The 20,845-nt window shown below is 38.9% G+C and overlaps 1 protein-coding gene across 2 annotated transcripts in view; it reads left to right on the plus strand.

Annotated features, from left to right (window-relative positions):
* Positions 1-20,845, plus strand: part of MGAT4A (alpha-1,3-mannosyl-glycoprotein 4-beta-N-acetylglucosaminyltransferase A) — a 93,180-nt gene that overhangs the window by 34,190 nt on the left and 38,145 nt on the right. For both annotated transcript variants that reach the window (XM_080683060.1, XM_080683061.1), the window contains exons 3-5: positions 1,483-1,650; positions 3,404-3,544; positions 13,252-13,385. In XM_080683060.1, the coding sequence (XP_080539186.1) occupies positions 1,483-1,650; positions 3,404-3,544; positions 13,252-13,385 (443 nt within the window). The remainder of the gene's footprint in view (positions 1-1,482; positions 1,651-3,403; positions 3,545-13,251; positions 13,386-20,845) is intronic.

Genomic DNA, 20,845 nt, shown 5'->3' on the forward strand with positions numbered 1-20,845 from the left:
GCCAGTCAGAGAAAGACAAGTATCGCATCATCTCACTTATTTGTGGGATCTAGGGAACAAAATAAACTGTTGAACAAAATAGATCTAGAGACACAGAAGCATGGAATAAGACTGTTGAATATCAAAGGGAAGGTGGGAGTGGGTGGGTGGGAAGTGATCAATGAAAGAACTTGTATGCATATATGGACACAGACAATAGGGTGGTGGAGGCCTCCAGGCTATAAGGGGCAGTGGGAGAAAACGGGACATAAGTAATACTTTCAACAATCAATATTTTTAAAAAAAGACTATACCTATTATGAGAGTGTATTGAGGGTTAGTGTATTTCAACAATAAAGATTTCTTTAAAAAAGACTGTAACTATTATGATAGTGTACTGAACTAGACAAGAGCGAAGCCAGCCAGCTAGAGATAAAAAATAAAAATAAAATAAAATGAATGGGTTTCAACTAGGATCATCTTACATTTACCTGATTAAGTATTTAGGGATCAGGAATGTGACTGAAGTCTGGCCTAGGGAAATCTTTGCAGAATAGGAAGTATGGAGGAAACCTTTAGCCTATGGGAAATAATAATTATGCTATATAAGTGGTTATATTCAGTATGTCATCTACATATATAAAAGCCTAAGTCAGTGGTCGGCAAACTGCGGCTCGCGAGCCGCGGTTTGCAGCTCTGTTGACTAATGAGTTTGCTCACCACTGGGATAGGGGCTTAATCACAAGGAACAACAACAGCCTGTAATTATGGGAATCGAGAGTCTAGGTCAGTGGTCAGCAAACTCATTTGTCAACAGATCGGCAAACCGCAGCTTCTGAGCCGCATGTGGCTCGCGAGCTGCAGTTTGCTGACCACTGGCCTAAGTGACTGGCCAACCATTTGACCATCCGACCATCCGACCATCCGACCATCCGACCGGTAGATATGATGTGCACTGACCACCAGGGGGCAGATGCTCAATGCAGGAACTGCTGAGCTGCGGTGACTTGGCAGTTGCGGTTCTTGGGTTACGCACCCGGAACCAGAGAGGAGGGAGCCCAATTCCAGGGTGTGTCACCCGAGAACCACCTTCTTGCAATCTGGCACCCCTTGGGGGATGTCGGAGAGCTGGTTTAGGCCTGATCCCTGCAAGGCAGGCCGAGGGACCCCACCAGTGCACGAATCTGTGCACTGGGCTTCTAGTTGGATACATTATCATCAGTTTCAGTGCCTCATTTCTGTCTTTTTACATCTTTATAGTTGTTTGTACCTTTTGAGAAAGGATGTTAGTGTTATTCTTGAAGTGTTAATTTTAAAAATGTTTGTCTCTTTCTCCCTAGCTTTTAATTTCTAAAGTACTCCCATTCTGACAGATACTAAGAGCACACTTAATGGTGCTTTGTTATATAACTCATCAGGGATCCTTTTTATTTTCAGTTCTGTTTTATGTTGTTTGTTATATTTTTTTAGAGATACACTAATAACTTTTGGGTTTGCTTCTAGAAAAACTGATTGCTTATCAACGAGAATTTCTTGCTTTGAAAGAACGTCTTCGGATAGCTGAACATAGAATCTCACAGCGCTCTTCTGAATTAAGTGCCATTGTACAGCAGTTCAGGCGTGTAGGAGCAGAGACAAATGGAAGTAAGGACACATTGAATACATATTCAGGTAAAAATTATATTTTTAGTTTTATAAGAAGATTATATTTTCAGGAGGTTATGTGAAATATTTTATTTGAAAGTTATAGAGTAGCTTATCAGCCAACATTAGTTACCCTTTTCAGAGAGATTAATCATCACAGAAAATTTTCTATTATGGTAAATTATAAAACAGTTTTTAATTTAAGAGAGTAATTAATGGGTTAAATTTCAGTTGTGCAGGTTTCATTGATTATAGTGTTTTTATGTTTTTAAAATCATATTCAAAATGAGATAAAAATTTAACTTTGCATTTATACATGTTTATGTTGTGACTTGTGTGGACCTCACATGGACTCTGGAGAATCTTTGAGCTCTTTGAAGCAATTCATGCTCTTAGATCTGACTCATAAGAAAAAAAATACTAAGTTTTATAGATACTTTTAGAGATATTTGACTTTTTTCTCTGAGAACTTCTGGTTAGAATATGATAAGTGCCAATCATCTGTTTCTGTACCATTCTTATTCTAATAATCAAATTGATATATGTGTATAATCAGTTGCTTTCAAATTTATATACTATTTCAAGATTAATGTACTTTTCATTTAGCATAATCCGTTCTAATCCTTTACCATTAATTTCTCTTGTCTTAAGATTCACTACCTTACCTTACTTTAAAAATTTCATGCTTAATCGTTTTTCCTTCTGATTATGAAATTGTATTATGGCACAGTAACATTTAAAATTATGGAATGGTAGCCTAGCCAGAGTGGCTCAGTTGGTTGAGCGTCATCCTGTGTACTGAGTGGTTGCTGGTTCGATACCTGGTCAAGGCATATACCTGGGTTGCAACGTTTGATTCCTGTTTGGGCACATACAGAAGGCAACCAATTGATGTTTCTCTCTCACATCAGTCTCTCTCTCCCTCCCTTCCTTCTCTCTAAGCATGTCCATGGGTGAGGATTAAAAAAATAATAATATTTAAAATAAATAAAAGTATGGAATGGTACAGATAATAAAAATAAATCACCCGTAAGTTTTCTGCCAAATGATTTCAGTTAACTTTTTTTTGTTTCTGTCTAGTCTTTTTTTATGAATATTTTTCTTCAAAATTGTTATTGTTATAGCCTGATTTTTACTCTTGAAATTATGTATTAGAACTTACTATGTCATTGAATATTCTCCAAAAATATCATTTCTAATGGCTGTATAACTTGTCAGCTAATCATTTACTGTAATATATTAAACACTTTCTGATAATTAGGCAAATAGACGTTTCTGAGTGATTTTTCTGCCCCAGTTGATAGCTCTGTGATAAACATCTTTGCATATAAATCAATCACACTTCTGGTAGCTCTTAAGTTATTTTCATTAGATTATGCCTTTCTTAAAAACAAGATCTATGTTTTGATGACCATTGATTTTTAACAACACAACACAGTGGCTGCAACAAAATAGATAATCACTAAATATTCATTGAATGAATATTAAATTCCTAAAAGGGAAGTTATTGAGTAACAGGACAGAGGTGTTTCAGGGTTTTTGATGTTTTTCTGAATAGCTGAAACATTTATCACATTATCACCAAAATTTAATATCATTATTTAATTTTATTGCAAAAGCATCTTTTTCACTTCAAATGGAGATCCCATTCACCAAAGTATGAAATTAGGAAAGAAAATGCTTTAGTTCTAGTTTTCATAAATTTTACTGCTATATTTGTAAAAACTGCAACATCTGTAGGTAATGTGTCTTGTGCAATAATTACACTCTTGTGTTTCAGATAATACTCTAAAGCTCTTAAAGGAGTTAACAGGCAAAAAATCTCTCCACGTGCCAAGTATTTATTATCATTTGCCTCATTTATTGCAAAATGAAGGAAGCCTTCAACCTGCTGTGCAGATTGGTAATGGAAGAACAGGAGGTATGTTTATTTGGTTTCTTACTGTGGTTGTACTGCTAGTCTTAATGTGTGTATTGGAGTATTACATTGTCTGTTAGAAGTTTGGCAGGTCAAAGAATAAAAATTATTTTTCTGTGCATAGTAACTTAGGACTCATTCTAAAGTTTATGCTGAGAGGAGTTGGACATTTTTCTCCATAGACCAGATTAGTAGAGCTGAAAAGGATCATGAGAAATCTAGTTCAAGCTCCATCTCTAGGCAGAAAAATGTTTAAACCTATGTCTTTTTGTTGTTGTTAATCCTCACCCGAGGATATTTTTTCCCCATTGATTTTTAGAGAGAATGGAAGGCAGGGGTAGAGAGAGAAACATTGGTGTGAGACAGACACATAGTTTGGTTGCCTCTTGCATGCACCCTGACCAGGACTGGGGATGGAGCCTGCAACCTAGGTATGTGTGCCCTTGACCGGAATCAAACCCAGGACTCTAACCATTGAACCAAACCAGCTATGGTAAAATCTTTGTCATTTTTTATTTTGAATATTAAAATTAATCCATATCCTGACCCTCCCACAGCATTTGCAGAGACAGGCTGCTGTCTTCCAGAGGAGGTGATAACTCTTAAAAGAATGTGTTCAGACTATGATTTAAGAAATATTTACAATTTAAGAAATATTTTTTAGAAGGCACTAGATAAACAAAGACTAACGAAATGTGTAGCATACTCAAAAGTATTTTTTTAGAACATTGATCATTATTTCTGAAGTTGATAATTGTATCTCTCTCTTTAATAATCACTGTTTAGGTAGCCATTTAGTGAATTTGTTGGTTTAGACTTCATTAATCATTAATAAAAATACTGAAGGAAAGTACAAGTGTTTTTAAAGTCATTTAAAACTTGTAGAATCACAAATATATTCTTTTATAGTAGTCTGTTTTTATTTTATGAATGTGACATTCTGTTTCTTTTGAAGATACTTATTCCATCTATTTGCTTATAACTTTATCCATCTTAAATAAAATGAAGTCTTGGCCAACCAGCTTTCCTATAGTTAACATTCTTTTTGTTGTTGTTGTTGTTGTTAATCCTCACCCGAGGATATTTTTCCATTGATTTTTTTAGGGAGAGTGGAAGAGAGAGGGAAAGATAGACACATCGATGTGAGAGAAACACATTGATTGGTTGCCTCCGACCAGGGCCAGGGCCCAAGGAGCCTGCATCCTAGGTATGTGCACTTGACCGGGATCGAACCTGGGACCCTTTGGTCCACAGGCCGACGCTCTATCCACTGAGCCAAACTGGGGAGGGCCAGTTAATATTCTTATCAAGCTGACACTATTTTTGGGAAATAGAAAAATAAGACAAAGGAAAACAAGAAAATCCTCACATTTACTTTAAAAAATCAAACTTCCCTCCTAAGCCCTTAGGCAATAGTTGTTAACACATTTAGAGTCACAGAACCCTTTGGATAGCCTAGGAAAGCTGTCAAGACTTCTACTTTAAAAATGCACATAGAAAAAGTAAATTTGTCTATAACTTCTGGGATTTTGTGGAACCCAAAAACCTAGTTAGGGACTTTATACTAAGAACTGATTATGTTTTTTAGATTAAAGAAAAAGTGCTTCTTGCTAAAAATCCTGTTCTTCAGTGGTCAGACTGATTAAGGAACAATACTCAGACCAGCTAAGATAAGCCTTTCAAGGACTGAAGAGAGAGAATAGTGCTCCAGGAGCTACTCCTCCTCTAGAATTCTCACATCCAGAAGGAAAAACTGTCAGCCCACCCCCACCACATTCAGTCCTCCCACAACATTTGCAGAGGCAGGCTGCAGTACCCAGACCAAGCAAGTACAGGTGGGAAAAAGGCCATCTTATACAACTAGGGTTTCCAAATAGTTAAGAAAATTGACATTATGAATGGCCTAATACTCAAGGAAATGAATTTGTAATTATAATATAGTTTAAAAATAAAAATAATATACTTAATTTTTATTTATTGATTAATTTTAGAGAGAGGGGAAGGGGGAGAGAGAGGAAGAGAGAGGGATAGAAATATCAATTTGTTGTTCCACTTATTTATGCATTCATTGTATGTGCCCTGACTGGGAATTGAACCCACAACCTTGGCATATTGGGTTGACACTGTAAACAACTGAGCTACTTGGCTAGGGCCAAAAATAATATGTTTTTAGAGGGAAGGGAGAGGTCAGCTCATAACTGATTATTATAAAAGGATAAGCTAGAAATCTTTGTGTTTTTACTGGAATGATTATATTTTAAATTTTAACATAAATGGATTGATAATCAGAGTAGACACAGCTGAAGGTCAAATTAGTGGTCAGAAAAATTGAGCTGTGTAAGTTCTTCCAGACTGCAGCAAAGAATTGGGGCAGACAAAAGTTTGAACATCTATCTAATAGGAATTTCAGAAGGAGATAATGAAGAGAGTGAAGAGAGTAAATAATCAAATACATAATTGAAGAACATTTCTTTGAGTTAAACAGGTCTTCAGATGAAGGGCCTATTCAGTGCTGAGCAGGATGGCTCAGAAAAGACCCTCCATAGATACCTGCCAAAATGGCATTATTGGTTGGTAGAGGACAGTAGGCCATTCTTCACGTAATTGCTGAAATGAAAAATCCTTGAGCACCTGTTATGTGCCAGGCATTTAGCCAGGTACTTTGGTATATAAAATTAGACGAGGTTCCTAATCTTGTGGAACTTCAATTCAAAGGAGAATGCATTAGTTAAATAATCAATTATATAAACAGTTGCATAGTTACAGCTTTAATTGGTGACATAAAGGATGCTTTAAGAATGTACATAAAGGGCATTTGATTTAATTAAGGACTATGGGGAAGTTTTTAAAAATACATTTGAACTGAGATCAGTAGAATATGTAGTTCCCTGCTAAAGATGGGTATATTTGCTTTGTATTTCAACTGTAACAAATTATCACAAACTCAATGACTTAATACAATACAAGTCTATGATCTTATAGTTTTGGGTGTCAGAAGTCCAGAAAATAAGTGTGTTGACAGGGACGTGTCCCTTTGGGAAGCCTTAGGGAGGAGCCCATTTCCTTGCCTTTTTCAGCTTCTAGAGATCACCTGCATCTGTTAGTTCATGCCCCTCCTTCATCTTCAAAGCATAGCATCTTCAACACACTTTGACTCTGACTCCCTTGCTTCCATTGTCACATTACCTCTCATTCCGACTCTCCTGCCTTCCTCTCATAAGGACCCCCATGAGTACATTAGGCTCACATGGGTCATACAGGATAATCTTCCCATCTGAAGACCCTTAATCACCTCTGGAAAGCCCCTTTGCCAAGCAAGGTAATATATTCACAGATTCCAGGAATTAGGGCATGGGCATCTTGGGGAACGGGGCAGTATTCCACCACATGTGCGAAAAGGATACAGTATTCCAGAAAATGAGAAAAGCACTACAAAAGCCTTGAAGGAAGGGAGCATGGAATGCTCTAGAAAATGGAGACAGCACTGTAGATGAAGTATAGAGTGATGGGAATTATGGAACAAGATGAGACTAGAGAGGTATTGAGCCCCTACCATGCAGGACCTTGCAGACCATTTGTAAGGTTTTGGATTTTTATCCTAAAAGCAGAAAGAAGCCACTGAAGGGTTTTAAGCAGGACTTACTTAGGATGACTTTATAAGATTTAAATTTTGCAAAGCTCACATTTGATGCAATGAGAAAAATGATTGAAAATTTGGGAAGAAGAGTAGATGTGAAAGGACTCAGTAAGAGACTGTTGTAGTGATCCACTTGAGAGAGGGTGAGCTTGGGCCAGGTAGTAGTGGTAGTAGTAGGGATGGAAAGAAGATGATTTACTAGTTGTTTGGCATGTATGGGGATATATACATGGGAGGACATAGTCATGGACAGTTTTGTGGGCTAAGGTAGGAGGGAGTGGTCAGGGAAAGGACCTCGATTTCTGGATTATGTAACTGGATGGCTGGTACTAGTCATGTGATAAAGGACAACAAAATGTTTTGTAATATTAGTTTCGAAGACAAGACCATAAATTAAATTCGGGTTTAATTTTACGAGTCATCATTTGCAAATAACTGGTTTTTAAAGATACAAGGGTGGATGAGATCACCCAGGACCTAGAACTGAGGACCTAGAACAGTTAGTTTTCAGGAAAAATAAAAATGAAGCCAACAAAGACAGAGAAAGTGCAACTAGACAATAGAGATAAAACTATTGTCATGGAATATAAGGAAAGAAATGGGCAATAAATGACTAAAATTAAACCAGAGGAAACATGATAGGCTAAAAGTATTTGATTAGCAATGAATATTGAAAAAGAAAAGCAATTTAGTTATAACTGAAGGTAGACTAGTAATTGAAGATTCAGAATGCCAAATTAATATTGTTCCTAATTTTTTTTTTATCATAAAGGAAATGAATAGTAGAATTTGTAAACTTCCCAGAAAAGTTGAAGAAAATGGAAATAATATCAGTTGCTATCTCTGTCAAATTATAAACACCAGGAGGCAACAGCTTTACCTATCTTATGACTATATTTTAGATAGTCTAATACAGTGGTCGCCAAACTGTGGCTCGTGAGCCACATGCAGCTTGCGAGCCGCGGTTTGCCGATCTGTTGACTGAGTTTGCCAACCACTGACCTAGACTCTCGATTCCCATAATTACAGGCTGTTGTTGTTCCTTGTGATTAAGCCCCTATCCCAGTGGTGAGCAAACTCATTAGTCAACAGAGCTGCAAACCGCGGCTCGCGAGCCGCAGTTTGCTGACCACTGACTTAGGCTTTTATATATGTAGATGACATACTGAATATAACCACTTATATAGCATAATTATTATTTCCCATAGGCTAAAGGTTTCCTCCGTACTTCCTATTCTGCAAAGATTTCCCTAGGCCAGACTTCAGTCACATTCCTGATCCCTAAATACTTAATCAGGTAAATGTAAGATGATCCTAGTTGAAACCCATTCATTTTATTTTATTTTTATTTTTTATCTCTAGCTGGCTGGCTTCGCTCTTGTCTAGTTCAGTACACTATCATAATAGTTACAGTCTTTTTTAAAGAAATCTTTATTGTTGAAATACACTAACCCTCAATACACTCTCATAATAGGTATAGTCTTTTTTTAAAAATATTGATTGTTGAAAGTATTACTTATGTCCCGTTTTCTCCCACTGCCCCTTATAGCCTGCCCTTACACCCCACTAGAGGCCTCCACTACCCTATTGTCTGTGTCCATATATGCATACAAGTTCTTTCATTGATCACTTCCCACCCACCCACTCCCACCTTCCCTCTGAGGCAAACACTTTAGTCAGCAGAGCCAAATATCAACAGTACAACGATTGAAATTTCTTTTGAGAGCCAAATTTTTTAAACTTAAACTTCTTCTAATGCCACTTCTTCAAAATAGACTCACCCAGGCCGTGGTATTTTGTGGAAGAGCCACACTCAAGTGGCCAAAGAGCCGCAGTTTTCCGACCACTGGTCTAGTACATAATCAATGTATTATAGGTGCAGTTAATACTTGAATAGGAAATATTGGGTGGTTAATTACTGGGACAAAGCACTTAGAACAACCCTTTGTCTCCATTTCTGTTTGGTTCCTTGGTCCACCTTGCTCCTCCACAAAAGGATGATATGTCTATATTGTTCACCTTGCTGCAATATTTGTTCTGAACTCTTACTTATCCCTTAGAATACATACATTTTTAGATTTCAAGCCATAGAAGAACATTTTATCAAACAGGACCAGGGCAGGCTGGGTTATGCAGTAGTAATTAACCCCAAATCTCAGTGGGTTAAGTAATACAGAGTTATTTGTTTATTTACTGCTCAAAGTATGTGTCCATCAGGGTTGACGGGGCTTTGTGCATCATTGATCACTCAGAGATCCAGGCAGACAGAGCAGTCAGTATCTTGAATGTTACTAGTTGCTCTGCTGAGGAGAAAAGACAACTCTGAAGGCCTTCACACTGCAGTTCCAGGGGCTGAGGCCATGACTTACCTGTGGGGATGACTCACTGTTACCAATCACAACCCCTCCCACTGTTCTCTCCAACCCTAAGGGGACTAGGAAGTGCAATCCTACCTGTGACCAGAAGACTGGAAAAACTGTCTTTTTGTGGTAATTTTGTGAAATACCACAAGCGTGGATACTCTAATTCTGAAAGCTTAGCTGAAATTAGTACTTTCATTTTTAGTGTTTTTGGAGTCTTTGAGTGCCTTGTTTTAAATTAAAGAATTTAAATTTCAGCTCCAAAACAGTATATTAGGAGCTTCTCTAAACATGCCATCTAAACTTAAAACAGAAACAAAACAACTCAAGACAGTGTTAGGGAATAGAGTTTGCATTATAACTTTAATACTGTTTGTGTTTGCATACTTTGGGTCAGCATGTACTTTTGCTTTTTCCATATATAGAATCTTTGAACTCCATATGAGTTAACATTTCCTAGGAATGCTTTGTATCATAGATGCTATATTTTTAATCTGTGTTCTAAATATTTAAAATGTTTTTAATTTAAATTTTGAGGTAGGTTGAAGTATATGGAAATTTACTTCCAGGGTAACTCATCCTGTCTTTAGGCATCTCAGAGTAACATGCTCAAAACAGTGGGTTGTTCTCAATAAAAGATCCCCCATCCACTTAAGTCATCCTTCAATCCTCCTCTTCCTTTGTCTCTAAGCCCCAGGGGAAAGGGTCTTCAAAATATGTCCTAGCTCTGGCCTGGTAGCTCAGTTGGTTGGAGCGTTGTCCTGTACACCAAAAGGTTGTGAGTTCAATTCCCAGTCAGGGCACATACCCAGGTTGTGGGTTCGGTCCCTGGTCCAGACATGTGCTGGAGACAGTCGATCTGTTTCTCTCTCACATCGATGTTTTTTCTTTCTCTCTCTCTCTCCCTCCCTCTCTCTCTCTCTCCCTCTCTCTAAAAATCAATAAGCATATCCTCTAGTGAGGATAATATATATCCATCCACTAATCCAGCCACTCATCTCCATCTTTAAATGCCCTAATTCAAACCACCATCTTTTCCTTTAATTATTGCAATAGCTTTCCGATTTCTCCCAAAATGCTTTTACTCTTAACAGTTTCGTTTCTGTTCTCCACAAAATTTGGTAAACTTTTAAAATTAACAAATTGGATAATGTCACTCCCCTATTTATAGCTTTATAATGGCATTCTCTGAATTAAAAACTAAACTTAAGGTTTCATGTGAAATGACCTCTAACTAATACTCTGAATCTAGGCTCATTCTGCTTTAGATATATTCTGTTCTTGGCTCTTTCTCAATTATGTTAAGATCATTGTCTCTTCAGGGCCTTGCTGTTTCTTCTGGAATGTTTTTCCTCTGCTCTTTCTCATCATTAATTACCAGCTCACTTGATACCAGAGAGACTTTCCATGACCCTCACTATCTATAAAGGTACCTCTCCTTACCCCTCCCCCCCCACACACTCTTTCTAATATTGCCACATTTTAATTTGTATAGTACATATTACCCTCTAAGATTGTATTATTTTATCTTCCCTTCTAGAATGTAAGTTCCATGAGGGTAGGGACCTTATCCGTGCTGTTCATTATTATATTACAGTCACTAGAATAAGGCCTTACATTTAATAGGTGTTTAGTAAATATGTTCGGAAAAATGTAGCAAATCTCTTTTTGAGCCCTTGTAAACTCTTTGTCCCAAAATGGAAGAGAGGAATGTGAAACTTGGGCAAGTTCCTTGAATTATTTGGATCTTACAATTCTTATCTGTAGAATCATGGTGATAGACTTGTAGATCCATGATCTTTAACTTTCCTTCTAGCTTTAGAATTCTAAGTATTTTATAGTATCTCCAATTAATTAATCATTAATTATTTAAAAAATATATAGAGTATTTTTCTACTGATATATAATATGCAGTATACTAAGACTTCTTAAGAGGTGATATTTTTAAAAACTTTCTGGGAAATACAGTCCTACTGTAACACAATATATGCATTCCTAAATTGTGTCAGTTTACTGCACAATTCTGCACTATGCAGAATTGTGCAGTAAACTGAGAAAAATGGGATTAGGTTTCAACACTCAACAATTTTGCCAGTTACACATTAAAAAATATAAGAACTTAAAAATGGTAGCATAATTCTACACTTGTTAGGTGATTAATAAATAGAAAACTGCTACAATAAATATGGTACTCTGCCTTGTAGTAGATCTGAGGTTTGTGTGTTAAAATGAGCTTCAGAAGGCCTGCAGCTGGGAAGCTTTGAGAAGTGGTACAAAGGGAGTTCTCTGAAGTCTGATAGAAAGTGGTCACACCAGGTGTGGATAGGTGTGGTCGTAGCGGGCAGTGAGCTGGGGCAGCTGGCAGCCAGCTGTTAGTGTGTGCATTTTGTGCATCTCTGCAATGCTCCTTTTAGTTTTCTGAGCTCTGTTCCAATAGGTGCAATTTCCTGTGAGTGTTTGTTTCAGAGGAGAAATTGTACATAAACAAATGTGAAATCAGTGTTATGCTGAAATGGCCTTAGGCTCTACAGCAGCGGTTCTCAACCTGTGGGTCGCGACCCACAGGTTGAGAACTCCTAGCAGGGTCGCTTAAGACCATCGGAAAACACAGATATTTACATTACGATTCATTAACAGTAGCAACATTACAGTTATGAAGTAGCGAGGAAAATAATTTTATGGTTGGGGGTCACCACAACATGAGGAACTGTATTAAAGGGTCCTGGCATTAAAAAGGTTGAGAACCACTGCTTTAGAGAGTACTGACCAATGAGTTATTTTGTGATGTAGTCCCCTAATTTGTGTTTGTCTTTTGTTTCTTCATGGTTAGATTGAGGTTATTCATTTTGGGCAAGTAAACCACAGAAAAGATGTCATGTGGCCTTCCCTGTGCATCATATATATGAGATTTGGGACATTAATTTTTAAAAATACATTATTTTTCATTTTAGAGAGGAAGGGAGAGGGAGAGAGAGAGATAGAAACATCAATGATGAGAGAGAATCATTGATTGGCTGCCTCCCACACGCCTCCCACTGGGCATTGAGCCCGCAACCCAAGCATGTGCCCTCACCGGGAATCAAACTGTGACCTGGTTCATGAGTTGATGCTCAACCACTGAGCCACGACAGCTGGGCTGGGATTAATTTTTTTTTTTTTTTAAATATACTTCATTGATATTTTACAGAGAGGAAGGGAGAGGGACAGAGAGCCAGAAACATCGATGAGAGAGAAACATCGACCAGCTGCCTCCTGCACACCTCCCACTGGGGATGTGCCCGCAACCAAGGTACATGCCCTTGACCGGAATCGAACCCGGGACCCTTCAGTCCGCAGGCCGACGCTCCATCCACTGAGCCAAACCGGTTTCGGCTGGGATTAATTTTTAAGATGTGTTTAGTGTTTCTAAGGTTTAGTTGTATAATTAAATTTACAGTCACTTTTTAATATGAGTTTTAATATCGTTCATTTTTATCGGTTCTTTGACATTATTTCTTTTCTTATGGATTATTTCTTTCCTTAAGTTCTGTGAAAAAGAATTACAGTATTATGGGTAATGCCTTTCAATCCTTTGGTTATTTTCCTTTCTGAAATGTAGTATATTTTAATACCTCAATTATTTTCATCAATTTGAAGGGTATAATATTTTTGAAGTAGTGGTATTTTTATATATTGTCTTTGTAAAATCTTATATAATTATAATTTTGTTTCAGTTTCAATAGTAATGGGAATTCCTACTGTGAAGAGAGAAGTTAAATCTTACCTCGTAGAAACTCTTCATTCCCTTATTGATAATCTGTATCCTGAAGAGAAATTGGACTGCGTAATAGTAGTCTTCATAGGAGAGGTAATTATTTAATTGTTGTGATTTTTACACCTATAACCTATAAGAGTTAAAACTATAATTGAATATTTGAATATACTTTTATGAGCATTTAAAAAATGTGAGTAAAGTTTAGGTAATATATTCTATCCAATGGTTAAATTTAAGTCTAACTTAATGTTTGCCTTAACTTTTTTACTGCAGCTACAATTCAGGATAATATTACACACATAAGTCTTTCAGAGCAGTGAGTCCCTGTTTCTAGTTACAGAACCTAAATTTGGAGATTTGCACTGGTGTTCTTTGGGAATATAGAAAGCTGAGAGAAGTTTAGCCTAGACGTGGGTTTTATCATCTTGTTATTCTCTTGACCCCTTGAGTCTGTACTCTCAAGATGCAACCATCATCCATTATTGAAAAGGTCAAAATATCACAAGAATGAGGAATATTATATTTATTGTATTTTAGTTTCCTCAAAAGTTCTAGGGAAAGAATAAATTTTGAGCAAGTTTTTCATAAATAATGAGAAAAATCACCCTGAAGAAATTATTTTCTTAATTATTATATAGAATTTCAGAATATGAAAGGATTTAGGACATCAGTTGGTTCTGGCCCACTGATTCCCAACTTTTCAAGTGTTTCCCTATCTTTCTAAATGAAAATGTTCTTAATGTGTTTCTTAATACAAGAATAGAACACATGCTTACTATTTAAAACAATTACAGAAATGTGTAATGAAAAATTAGCAGCTATTCCTCCATAAAGATATAATAATTAGATATTCTGAAATATATCTTAAGAAATATTTCCTGCCCTAGCCAGTTTGGCTCAGTGAATAGTGTCGCTCTGCGGACTAAAGGGTCCTGGGTTTGATTCTGGTCAAGGGCACATGCCTGGGTTGCAGGCTTGATCCCCAGTGGGGGGTGTTCAGGAGGCAGCCAATCAATGATCCTCTCTCTCTCTTCTTCTCTGAAATCAATAAAAAAATATATATTTAAAAAATAAAAATAAAATATAAAAATGAGCTACTATTTAAAAAAAGAAAAGAAAGAAAAGAAATATTTCCTGTGGCTTGTGTACATATATAAATGGATTTGTTCTATATGTATTTTAATATCATGGGCATTTTAAAAAATATTATTGATTTCAGAGAAGAAGTTAGAGGGAGAGAGCGATAGAAACATCAGTGATGAGAGAGTATCATTGATCGGCTTCCTCCTGCATGCCCCGCACTGGGGATTGAGCCCACAACCCGAGCAAGTGCCCTGACTGGGAATCGAACCAAGACCTCCTGGTTCATAGGTTGACACTCAACCAATGAGCCATGCTAGCTGGGATCATAGACATTTTTCATGTTAAGAATAGATATCATAGCATCATTTTTTTCTGGCTATAAAATATTCCATTGTGTTGTTTTAACATATTTTATTTAATTTCTGATTGCTAGACATTTAGACTGTTTCCAAGTTTTTGCTGTTATTTTCAGCATGGCATAAATTTTTGTGTCCTTTGTATAGTTACTGAGGTGTGATCAATTACTAAATGTGGAGTTGTTGGGTCAGAGTCCACATACATTAAAATGTTCGTGCATGGCCAAAATGCCCAACAGAAGTTGAGCCAGTTTATCCCTCTTCAAACATTCTGCAAGAAAGCTTGTTTCCCCATCCCCATGCTCTACTAGATGATATCAGTCTTTAAATTTTTTTGTCAACTTGATGGGTAAAAAATAATACATTGCTTTTGCTTAATTTGGATTTCTTTACTGATGGGGTTAAATGCTGATTTATAGGTTTTTCTTGCACCATTTGTATTTAAAATTATTTTTATAACCTTTGCTCTTTTTATTTTTTAAAAAATTCATATATGAGAGGAATAAATTATTTGAAATATTTAGTTCAGTTTGTCTTTTGCAGGAACTTTGTATTTCTTTGTCTGTTATAGAAATTTTACATCTTAAGTAATTAAATTTGTCAATTGCATATTGTATACCAGTAGAAATTGATACAACCTCCTTAGAAAGCATTTTGGCAATAGCTATTAAAATTTAAAGTATACTCTGTGACCCAACTTTCTGATTCTAAAAATTGATTCAGTAGTAACATTCGTAAGTGTGAAAATCTATTCAAGCACATACACATGGAAACAGCTCCTGCATGCATTAATAAAATAAATAGAGAAAATGGTCTTGTGTAATATCCTGTCAACTATTAGTAGCCAGGTATCTTGAGAGTTGGGATTATGGGAAGATGCCACTTTCTGTTGCATACAGTTTTACAAAATTAGAATTTTTTTTTACAATGAACATATATTGATTTTTACTCAGAAAAAAGTCTTATTACTGTAAAAGAAGAAAACTATCCTTATACACTTGAAAAATAGTGTTCAGTATATAGACAGATTCGTGTACATAAAAATTCAAGACCCTCTTGCCATAGTTATTTATCTGATAATTAAGATGTAATAACAATCTTTGGAGTCAGATGACCTGAGTTCAGGGCCTGGATTCTGCCATGTACTGCCACTTGAGCAGGTCCTTTTTCTTTCTTCAGTCTCAGTTTCTTCATCTCTAAAATGAGAATAATGTTATTGAGCCTTTTGAGCTCAGTGTTGGTACAGGGAAGCACAAGGAGATCACAGATGGAGAGGAGGTGTAAATTCAGGTGTGGGCAGTATTCTGATCTCTGAAGACTCCTCTCCCTGAATTGCAGTGTTTATATATGTATCTGTATAGAATTTTAATATTTGGAAGAAAATCTGTACTGAAAGAAGAATTAATTTACAGAGTTGATTGAATTGCTTTTAGGCAATTTAAAATTCTGAATTATTACATTTAATTCTACCTTAATTTGTAATTTTAACCTAAGTGTCTGGTAGTTGGGGCTCATTAACACTAGTAGCAAGTGATAGTCTGTATAATATTTCTTATAGTACTATATCATTGTTTATATTATTTCTGTCATTCATGATTATTTCTGACAAAACATTTTCCTACATTGTACTCTGAGTTTTAGCAAAAATTGTTTTTCCTGTCTCATTCTTATATTTGGAGAATTCCCTATTTTATGAATCTTGGTAAGAGGAAGGAAGTACCTCTCGCCCACTATTGAAACTAAAAATGTCAGGTGTTTCCTTTACTAATTCAGGCATGTGACCTGGGCTTAGCTATTTGGGTATTCCTACCCTGGACTTGGAGTGGAGATTTATTATTTTCAGTTCACACAGAAAACAACCCAAAGGGATAAATACACAAATTATTAAATTACTAGAGGCCCAGTGCACGAAATTCGTGCACGGGGCGGGCGGGGGGTGGGGCGGTTTCCCCTCAGCCCAGCCTGCACCCTCTCCAATCTGGGACGCCTTGGGGGATGTCTGACCGGCAGTTGGACATCCCTCTCACAAACTGGGACCACTGGCTCCTGACTGCTCACTTGCCTGCCTGCCTTATCACCCCTAACTGTGCCCCCTGCTGGCCGGGTCACCCCCAACTGCCCCCCCTGCAGCCTAGTTGCCCCCAACAGCCCATCCCCCCACTGGCCTGGTAGCCCCTAACTGCCCCCCCCCACCAGCCTGGTTGCCCCTTACTGCTCCCCCTGCTGGCCTAGTCGCCCCCATTTGCCCCCCCCCTCACTGGCCTGGTTGCCCCCAACTGCCCCCCCCTGCCGGCCTGGCTGCTCCCAACTCCCCCCCTGCGGGCCTGGTTGCCCCACGCAGCCTGCTGTTCAGTCGTTTGGTCGCCTCTCACTAACCCCCCTGTGGGCCTGGTTGCCCCACGCAGCCTGCTGCTAGGTCGTTTGGTCACCTCTCACTAACCCCCCTGTGGGCCTGGTCGCCTCACGCAGCCTGCTCTTCGGTCGTTTGGTCGCCCCTGACTAACCCCCCTGCTGGCCAGGTCGCCCCACACAGCCTGTTCAGTCGTCCATTCGGTTGCGATGGTCTCTTACGCTTTTATATATATAGATTAGAAATAATGGGAATTTTCATCAGGGTGTCTGGATATAGGATCAACTTATATTTCCAAATGCCAGTAACAAGAAAATAACATTTAGAATAAATATTTTTCTAAAGAAGCAGAGATTGCCGAAACCGGTTTGGCTCAGTGGATAGAGCGTCAGCCTGTGGACTGAAGGGTCCCAGGTTTGATTCCGGTCAAGGGCATGTACCTTGGTTGCGGGCACATCCCCAGTAGGGGTGTGCAGGAGGCGACTGATTGATGTTTCTCTCTCATTGATGTTTCTAACTCTCTATCCCTCTCCCTTCCTCTCTGTAAAAAAATCAATAAAATATATTTAAAAAAAAAAAAAAAAGAAGCAGAGATTGTGGACAGTCCATTCTGGTGATAGATGGTGGCAGTGGGGGTGTCTTTTCCATGGTCACAGGGGCAGGATTCAGAGGCACTGAAAGCTGATGAGGACTTTGCAGGTTGTAGCATTGGGAGCATTCTGTGATTTCTGGCTGTCGTCCAGGTCTATTTCTGCCGCCTTCCAAGCCTGGTTCCTCGGCCTAACTGGAGGTCCTATGAGTCCTACCCATCACCTTTCAGTGTCTGACTATTCTGCCAGTCAGTTTCTAGTGCTATGAAGGTCCTGACTGGTATAGCTTACAACAGTGGTTCTCAACCTTTCTAATCTGTGACCCTTTAATACAGTTCCTCATGTTGTGGTGACCCCCAACCATAAAATTATTTTCCTTGCTACTTCATAACTGTAATGTTGCTACTGTTAATGAATCATAATGTAAATATCTGTGTTTTCCGATGGTTTTAGGCGACCCTGCTAGCGGTTCTCAACCTGTGGGTCACGACCGACAGGTTGAGAACCGCTGCTGTAGAGCCTAAGACCATCGGAAAACACAGATATTTACATTACGATTCATTAACAGTAGCAACATTACAGTTATGAAGTAGCAACGAAAATAATTTTATGGTTGGGGGTCACCGCAACATGAGGAACTGTATTAAAGGGTCGTGGCATTAGAAAGGTTGAGAACCACTGGCTTACTACTTATTCAAAAATACATCAATTGCTGTAAACAGAACATGCAATCAACACGGATGTGCAGTGCTAGGTGGCTAAATGCTATTCCAAGTGGAAGAGATGAAATCAGTTTTTAAGGTGCATTTCAGATAGACTATTGCTGAATTTATAACAGCCACATTATGTTGATGACCATAAAAATTGCTGAGAATTTGGAAAGAGAGCTTTATTTTTTCTTAATCTTCACCCAAGGAGATATATATATATATATATATATATATATTTCCATTGATTTTTAGAGAGTGGAAGGGTAGGGGAGAGACAGGGAGAGAAATGTTGATGGGGGAGAGACACATTAATTGGTTGCCTCCTGCATGCGCCCCAACGGGGGCAGGGGATCCAGCTTGCAACTGAGGTACGTGCCCTTAACCAGAATCTAACCTGCACTCCTTCAGTCTGAGAGCCAGTGCTCTAACCACTGAGCAATTGGCTAGGACCGGAAAGAGAACTTTAGATAGCATATCTTTACGTAGCATCTTTTATATCATTACTAGAGGTCCATTGCACGAAATTTGTGCAAGGAGCTTGGCCTCCGCCCACCATGGCAGCTGCCTCTGCCTCGGCTCCTGCCGTCGCCACCGCCGCCACGGCTTCGTCTCATAGGTTGTCCAGAAGAACATCCAGTTTAATTAGCATATTATGCTTTTATTATTATAGATGATTATTCATATTGTTTCTGTAATTTGCCTAAAAACATTACAAAGGCATGTTTAAATTTTAAGGTCCTAAACCGAAGAATTCAAGTTGAGATTCTTTAATGAAATAACAAATTCATCATGTTAGAAAAGCACCTAAAGGTAGTCTCTGAAAAACTGAGTTTACAGGGTTTCCAGCTCACATCACAGTGTGTTTAGGATATAGCATGAAAATAGTTTTGCTTTTTATTTAGTTTTGTGCTTTTTACTATTGTACACATTTTAGTTTGCATTTTGTAGTCAGAGTGCCTGAGGCCATTACTATGCCTTCTTTAAAATTATTTTATTTAAATTGGGCTAAAGGTGCTAGTTAGTTGGCTTATGGACAGAAATATGCAAAGCAGGTAAATTTATCCTAATAAAAGAGTAATATCCAAATTAACCATCACTCCGCTGCACCCACAAGCCACAGCCACCAGCCACGCCCACCAGCCAATCAGGAGCAAATATGCAAATAAACCCAACCAAGATGGCTATGGCCACAGAAGGGAGGCTTGGGTTTCCCTGGCAATGGAGGAAGCTAAGCTTTCCGCCTGCACTTGCCGGCCTAGGCCTCCACTCAAGGCTACAAAGTTTCAATGATATAAGATACATAAATCCAAACAGAAATGGCGGCAGCCACAGAGCTGGAAAGAGCAGGAGGCTAGGGTTGCCCCTGGCGATGGAGGAAGCCAAGCTTTCCACATACCCTGGCCGGCCCAGGCCTCCGCTTAAGGCTACAAAGTTTCAATTTTAGAAGACACATAAATACCAATAGAAATGGCTGCCACCGTGGAGCAAGCACAAGGCTTGGCTCCGCTCCAGGCTACAAAGTTTCAGTTGTAGAAGATAAATAAACCCCAGATACCAGGGCCTCTGCTTGGGTCGCCAGGGGGTGTGGCTGGCCTGCAAACAACCACAGGCCCCTCGCCCAGGCCGCCCCACCCCCCAAGGAAACCCCCACCCTGATCTGGGACACACTTCAGGGCAAACCACCTGGCCCCCACCTGTGCACCAGGCCTCTACCCTATCTAATAAAAGAGTAATATGCAGATTGACCATCACTCCAACACACAAGATGGCTGCCCCCATGTGGTCAAAGATCCTGCCCCCATGTGGACACAATATGGCCACCACAAGATGGCCAGCAAGAGAGGGCAGTTGGGAGGGACCAGGCCTGCAAGGGAGGGCAGTTGGGGGGGACCCAGGCCTGCAGGGGAGAGAAGTTGGGGGGGACCAGGCCTGAAGGGGTGGGCAGTTAGGAGTGACCAGGCCTGCAGGGGAGGGCAGTTAGGGGCAAACAGGCTGGCAGGGGAGTGGTTAGGGGGTGATCAGGCTGGCAGGCAGAAGCAGTTAGGGGCAATGAGGAAGGCAGGCAGGAGAGCATTTGGGAGCCAGCAGTACTAGATTGTGAGAGGGATGTCCGACTGCCCGTTTAAGCCCTATCTTAGTGTGATCGGGCCTAAATGGGCAGTCGGACATCCCTCGAGGGGTCCCATATTGGAGAGGGTGCAGGCTGGGCTGAGGGACACCCCCCCCCCCCCCCCCGCACGAATTTCGTGCACTGGGCCTCTAGTAAATGAATATAGAAGTTGAATAACCAGAGAATTGATCAAATTACTGTAGGGTTTTTAAAATTTTCTATTATATATTTGCTAGGAAACATTGTTTCCTGTTTATTAATTCTTTGGATAGATAATATGACTCATGCTTAAAAAATTATAAATATGTCTGTTGTATACTTTGAAAAGTCTCCCATTTAGTGCTATTCCTTAGT

Source organism: Plecotus auritus (genome assembly GCF_963455305.1).
Source record: "Plecotus auritus genome assembly, chromosome: 8".
In the NCBI taxonomy this organism is placed as follows: Eukaryota; Metazoa; Chordata; class Mammalia; order Chiroptera; family Vespertilionidae; genus Plecotus; species Plecotus auritus.